The following is a 7712-nucleotide window of genomic DNA, read 5'->3' on the forward strand; positions in this document are numbered from 1 at the left end:
AATTTTTGAAATAATATTAGAAGTTATGATTAATTGTAAAAATTTAAGAATATATGTTTAAATAATAGTTAGAAATATATATGTTTAAATGTAGTTCATTGGTGTTTAGATTCTTTTTTAATATAACAGATTAGAAGTAAAAAAATTAATATTAGAATTTTTTGTATTAATATTAGAAATTATAGTTAAAAAATTATTTATTTAAGATCATTACAAGAACCAATTATAAAAAAAGAGTGACAGTGCCTAACAAAAAAAATTTAAAATCTATACACAAAAAAATTTTATAAAAACCAATAAAATACTTAAAATATTTATTTGCCAATTAAAATAAAAAATATGTAAACTTTAGCAAAAATAATAAAATAGGTAATTTAAAAAATTTTATATTTTGTTGAATCATTCTGTTATAATTCACACAAACATGACAAAATAAAATAATTAAATAAAATGTTAAAAAATTTATTTATTTAAGATCATTACAAGAACTAATTATAAAAAAAGAGTGTCCGTGCCTAACAAAAAAAATTAAAATCTATACACAAAAAAATTTATAAAAACCAATATAATACTTAAAATATTTATTTGCCTATCAAAATGAAAAATATGGAAACTTAAGCGAAAACGAAAAAAATTAATTCAAAAAATTTTATATTTTGTTGAATTATTTTATTATTATAATTCACACAAATATGACAACATAAAATGATTAAATAAAATATATTTTAAGAAATAAAATAAATAGTAAAAATTAAAATAATAACTCTAGGCGAAAGCATACAAAATAAAAATTATTAGAAGTAATAGAATAAATAAAAAATGAACAAATATTATCGTCATGTATTGTATTATTTCGACCAGTAATATCTAAACATTTAAAAAACATGAAACAAAACATACAAGCTAAAAAATTTGGCCAAAGGCAAAAATTGTCATATCCTATATAAGATAATTCACTAAAAAATGCTATAAGACAATTGATGAACAGAGAACTTTATAAAAAAAAATTATGATATATAAAGAAAGTATTTTTTAAAAAAAAAATATTTATTTCAGACTCAATCTATATTGTATTGACTATTTAATCTAAAAAAAATAATCCATAATAAACATAGTGTTACCGTATAAACAAAAATATATAATGGAACAAGAAAATAATAAACATTTAGAATAATATAATGTTGTTATAGATCGTAAGTGATTTTAACTTTGATATAACAGTTTCAAATAAAAGGTTTTAAACAAAATGATTTTATTAAAAAAAGAATAAAACTATATTGCTACAGAATAAATAATATTTCTTTATAATTAAAAGAATAAAAACATTTATTTAACGAATAAAAAATATCTTTAGAAAGAATAAAATAAAATATTTTATAATTAAAGTTGTTAAATACATCTGAATGACAAAATTTAAAAAAAATAAAGTCAAACAACATCACAATATATTATACAATGTAACAAAGTCAAGAAAAATGCTTGAAACATCACTTAAATATTTGATAGCTACTTATCTCTTTTTTATGATGATTACTATAATGGAAGTAATTTTTTGTATTTATAATCAACAAAGAACTATTTTTTTAGTTGTTACAAAATTCATCATTTTATGATTTTCATTATGAATGTAACCAAATATATGTTAATTTAATACGAGTATAGAAATTAGACAAAATGTTCGAGCATCCCATAATTGTGCTCGAAATTTTCAAGAGGATGGAACAATAATTCGAAATCCACTACCAGTCCCAAGGACATGTCATTACTGTAGCGCACGTCTATTTCACCATGAGACGTTCGAGATGTGCTGTAATGGGGAAATAGTCTCTCTTCCCCGAGTAAATGCTCCTCAGGAATTGCTTGAAATCTTCTTGGACCCCTCTGCAGAAGGAAACCATTTTAGAAAACATATTCGTGGATACAATCATGTATTTTCCTTCACTTCGTGTGGTGTGCACATAGACGAACAACTGGCTATAACAGGTCGTGGTATATATACATTTCGTGCTCAAGGCTCACTATTACGATCCACTACAATATCCTCTTTTTTTTCCATTTGGAACTCAAGGATGGGATATCAATACTCGAAGTCAAAGTGGGAGCAAAGTATCATGCCGAACATATTATAGCTATATGCTCCAGGTACAAATTCTCATTTTCTACGCAGTATAGACTTCAATAAAATTATGCCAAAAAATTGATCAATGTATCTAATCTTTTTTGCAAATTCTAAAAAATTTGTAGATCCGCCCCGATGATCATTCCACCGTATTGCAAGCAGGGTGGCTACTACAACAATTTGTTGTTGATAACTCTGTGAAAATTGAAACTAGAAAGTTAAGATGGGTTCAAACTAGACAGAAGAAATTACGAGTTGAATTATACCAAGGGTTACAAAATGCTTTGCACACAGGAGAAACCAATGCAGGTAAATATTATTGTATCTAATTGTTACTTCGTAAATCATTAAGAATTACCCAAAATAATTATTAAAACTAATAATATTTCTCTATATATTTGTCTTCAGAAAATGTTGGAAGAAAAAGAACAATATTACCATCGTCGTTCATTGGTAGCCGTCGCGACATGACCCAACGATATGAAGATGGAATGGCGATTGTTCTTAAAGAGGGAAAGCCAGATATTTTTCTCATAATGACATGCAATCCATCTTGGACTGAAATAACTTCAGAACTCAACCCAGTTCAAACTCCACAAGATCGTCCAGATCTAACAACAAAAATTTTTCGAGCCAAATTTGAACAGCTGAAAGAGGATGTAATTACTAAGGGTGTCTTGGGAAAGGTGAAGAGCTATATTTATGTCACTGAGTTTCAAAAAAGAGGGTTGCCACATGTACATATATTGCTAATCTTAGAAAACAATGATAAGTTAATTGACCCGGAGCATTATGATAGTTTGGTACGTGCAGAGATACCATCTAAAGAAGTAGAACCACACCTACATGATGCTGTGCTAAAACATATGATTCATGGTCCTTGCGGTACACTTGATCAATCTTCACCCTGCATGAAAAATGGCAAATGTAAACGCAACTACCCAAAAGAGTTCGCAGCAGAAACACGAAGAGGTGACGACTCATATCCGCAATATAGGCGACGATTCGACACTCCAGTACAAATTAACCAAAATGTCACGGTTGACAATAGATGGGTAGTTCCGTACAACCCTTGGCTACTACTAAAGTATGATTGCCATATTAATGTTGAGATATGTAGTAGCATCAAGAGTATAAAGTATCTCTACAAATATTGCTACAAGGGTCCAGACCGGGTTGCAATGGAAGTTCACAACAGTTCTAATGTTGACGAGGTCCAACAGTTTGTTGATGCAAGATGGATTGTTGCTCCAGAGGCATGTTGGAGAATATTTAAATTTAACCTTTACCGAATGTATCCATCAGTGGAAAGGTTACAAATTCATTTGCCAAATCAACATCAAGTGAGCTTCTATGATCACCAAACCATTCCTGAAATACTTAATGATGATTATTTCTCTAGAACAATACTCACTGAGTTCTTTGCTCTAAATCGTGAGGAGGACCAACAATCTAGGCATCTTTTGTACAGGAAAATTCCAGAGTATTACACTTGGCACAACAAGGAAAAGGAATGGCGTCGGCGCAAGACACAGAGGAGATCCATCGGTAGAATTTATACTGTGTCACCTTCAGAAGGAGAAAATTTCTATTTGTGTATTCTGTTATCTAATGTCAGAGGACCAATCAGTTGGGATGACTTGCTAACAGTGAATGGGATCCAATATTCGTCCTTCAAGCAATCTGCTCAACATCGAGGATTGTTAGAGAGTGACAGTAGCATCCGTGAATGTTTGGTTGAGGCATCTGTTTTACGATTGCCATGTGCTTTACGAAGGTTGTTTGCAACCATCTTAATATTTTGTGAGCCTACAGATGTAAGAAGCTTATGGGATGAATTTTTTTCATATATGGTGGATGATTATCCGTCAACCAGCACCACAACAGCCTTAGTATTCACAAATCGGCTACTCAGGGATATAAATGATATACTCCTTCAGCACGAAAAACAGATTACACAATACGATTTGCCAGCTTTAACTCATGAAAATGACAATGACAACTCGATACCCAGAGTTATCCAAGAAGAACTGTCTGTCAAAGTACCCCGAATCCAAGAAGAACTGTCTGTCGAAGTACCCCGGGAAGACCTGTGTTCCGTAACAAGATTGAACAATGACCAGTCTAAAGCTTTCAAGTGCATTATGAATACAATTGATCGAAGAGAAAGTGGAGTGTTCTTTGTTGATGGGCCAGGAGGATCAGGCAAAACATTTCTTTACAGAGCTATAATTGCAGAATTGAGAAATAAGGGTCATATTGTCTTGGTAACTGCATCATCAGGAATAGCCGCAACATTATTGCCTGGGGGTCGAACAGCTCATTCTAGGTTTAAGATCCCAATTAATGCAGAACCATCATCCATTTGCAACATAAGCAAACAATCAGATCTTGCAAAGCTGATTAGACAAACAACGACAATCATCTGGGATGAAGCACCTATGGCAAATAAAGAATCGGTTCAATCATTAGACCGCACTCTGAGAGATATATTAGCAAACGATATGCCATTTGGAGGAAAAGTGATGGTGATGGGAGGAGATTTCCGCCAAGTACTGCCTGTGGTACCGAAAGGTAGTAAGTCACAAATGATTTCAGCTTCTATAGTTAAGTCTCAATTATGGGCTTCCACTAAAATTCTCCATTTGCGACAAAATATGCGATCTTCTAATGATCATGTTTTTGCTGAGTACCTTATGCGCATTGGTGATGGAATTGAACCCACCATACATGAAGACTTTGTACGGATACAAGCAAATATGGCAATTTCGTGGGAGGGTGAAACATCGTTACACAAGTTAATAGAAGAAATATTTCCAAACTTACAATCTCATGGGTGGGACGCTTCTTACATGGTAGAAAGGGCAATATTGACGCCAAAAAATCATGATGTGCAACAACTTAATGATATAATTATCAACCAGTTTCCAGGAGAAGAACGAAATTTAGTCTCATTTGATGAAGTAGAAGGAGATGCTAATAATTTATATCAACAAGAATATCTTAACTCAGTTTCTACAGGCGGGTTGCCACCTCATGTGTTGAAGGTAAAAAGAGGTGCACCTTTGATGTTATTGAGAAACATAGACCCTAAGGCCGGCTTATGCAATGGTACAAGGTTACTATGTCGTGGAACTTTTCAAAACATGTTGGACGTAGAAAGTTGGTTAAAGTTGATTATACTATATACTTGCTTGGTCTGATTGCATTATATACAGGTGACAAAAGTACTCCAGATGAGACAAGCAAAGGCTACAATCTTAAGATTGATCCACCGCATCGTAGCGCGAGTCGATACATGCCATCTGTGTTCAAAAAGGCCGCGAAGAAATGCAAGAACCTTGTGAACTTCGAAAAGTGGACAGCGAAGAAGTAGTTGTGGTGTAGTTAGTTTTTCTCTATGTATCAGTTATCTGTCGTCAAGTATACTTTAACTATTTATGTATGACTAAACTTTCCTAAGTACCAACTAAGTGTTGTATGTTTCAGTTGAATTTCCTAAATTTCATTAAACAATTATACGTATGATGACTTTGCATGTGAATCTTTACTTAGGCACAGGCTACAATGATTTAATTATCATAAAGTACATTGACACAGGCTACAATGATTCAATTCTCGTAAGGTACATTGACACATGTTACTAAGAAACAATTATCATAAGGTATATGTACATAAGTTACATGTTTTCAAATATCATATGAATCTACTGTGCATTATGGTCAATACTTGGACCACCTCCCTGATGGCATTTACTACGACTGTGTCCCTCAGCCCCACATTGCCTACACCGCCTCGGACGACGTAACATCCGTGTGTCGATCTCATTCAAGAAGCGCATCATCTTGGGCTGACCTTTGGAAATGCGTCTCAAATACGGATTCGGTACGAATCGAGGACCGTTGTAAGAAGGCCACGTAATAGGATTCTCGAGTGGCCTAAACCTAGCCTGATAAATGCGTCTAACTTGGTCCATCTTAAAAACGTCATGCACATACACCTGCCAATCTAGTCGTTGATTTGCACAACATGAAAACACATAGCGGCAAGGAATCCAGTCCACCTGGAACTCACCACAGTCACATCGTTGACGATGGAGGTCAACAGCATTCTCCACTCTACTTGGCATCTCGCGCACTTCAAAGACCTCATTCTGCCTGTCGAAGCAATTAACTTGAATGTTTCCTGATGCAAGTTGATTTGCATGAATTTTGAAGGTCACATGCTCAGAAAAAAAACATGGCCAGCATTGATCCGAGCCTCCGCCTCGGCTCTTTTCCGTGTGAACAACTCATTAAGTTTGTAGAATGTTGCTTTCACAAGTAGATGGGGAGATTGTGTGCACCTTTCAAGACTGAATTGATGCATTCCACTAGATTAGTCGTCATGTGACCCCATCGGTAACCACCGTCAAATGCCAACGCATACTATTCACGGGGTATACGGTCTAACCAGTTAGTGTACGCTTCGTCCCGTTCTCGTAAACGCTGGTACCGCACTTCATACTCACGAACCGTCTTCGAATATCCTGCACAATATCAGATACCAGACAAAAGATAAGGTTCACGAAGTTTAAATTAATCGCAGCTGTGTTAATAACGAACTTTGAAGAACTTAATGTTACCTATATTTTGAAGATACGATGCCTTGAATTTCCTGAAAAAGTTTGACTCTATATGTCTGATGCAAAACATGTAAAAAGCTCTAGGAGGTGACCAAGCTCCGTTATTGGTTTCACAGCTGCATTTATGGACTCATGTCGGTCTGATATAAGTCCGACACCATCTCGAGTCACAACATGTTGACGCAGGTTACTAAGAAAAAAGAGCCACGCATCAGAAGTCTCTCCCTCGACAATAGCAAATGCAATCGGGACAATATTGTTGTTACCATCCTGGGAAACGGCCTCTAATAAGCAACCCTTATACTTTCCGTACAAGTGAGTCCCGTTTACCTGGACAACTGGCTTACAATGTCTGAATGCTCTAATACAGGGATAATAGCTCTAGAAGACTCGATGCAATACCCGGATACCAGTTACCAAGTCATCCCCTTGATATGTAGGCATAGTACCAAAATGTACAATAGCTGATGGCTCCTTATGACACATGGCCTCGAACCATATGGGAAACGCTTCGTACGATGCTTCCCAACCTCCAAATATTTTCTCAATTGACTTTTTCTTAGCCAACCAAGCTTTCCGATAACTGACGATATAGTTGAACTTCGACTGTTGGTGCATGAAATTGTGATCTCAATGGCGCCAAAAAGTTGGTACGCACAATTGTAATCTCAACTATTTTTCACAACTTCGCACAACTAACCAGCAAGTGCATTGGGTCGTCCAAGTAATAAACCTTACGTGAGTAAGGGTCAATTTCACGGAGATTGTCGGCTTGAAGCAAGCTATGGTCATCTTATAAATCTCAGTCAGGTGGATTCAAATGGTTATGGAGTTTTGATAATTAAAATATAAATAAACATAAAACAAAGATAGAGATACTTATGTAATTCATTGGTAGGAATTTCAGATAAGCATATGGAGATGCGTTGTTCCTTCTGAATCTCTGCTTTCCTATTGCCTTCATCCGAT

At 34.7% G+C, this 7712-nt stretch overlaps 1 protein-coding gene across 1 annotated transcript; it reads left to right on the forward strand.

Moving 5' to 3' along the window:
- The first annotated feature begins 1802 nt into the window (after positions 1–1802).
- Positions 1803–5495, forward strand: LOC110281460 (uncharacterized). The gene is made up of 5 exons (XM_021143731.2): positions 1803–1983; positions 2069–2142; positions 2245–2428; positions 2528–5281; positions 5338–5495. The coding sequence occupies exons 1-5, from the start codon at positions 1803–1805 to the stop codon at positions 5493–5495; spliced, it is 3351 nt and encodes a 1116-aa protein (XP_020999390.2).
- Positions 5496–7712: the final 2217 nt, after the last annotated feature.

The sequence above is a fragment of the Arachis duranensis genome, chromosome 5 (assembly GCF_000817695.3).
Source record: "Arachis duranensis cultivar V14167 chromosome 5, aradu.V14167.gnm2.J7QH, whole genome shotgun sequence".
Classification (NCBI taxonomy): Eukaryota; Viridiplantae; Streptophyta; class Magnoliopsida; order Fabales; family Fabaceae; genus Arachis; species Arachis duranensis.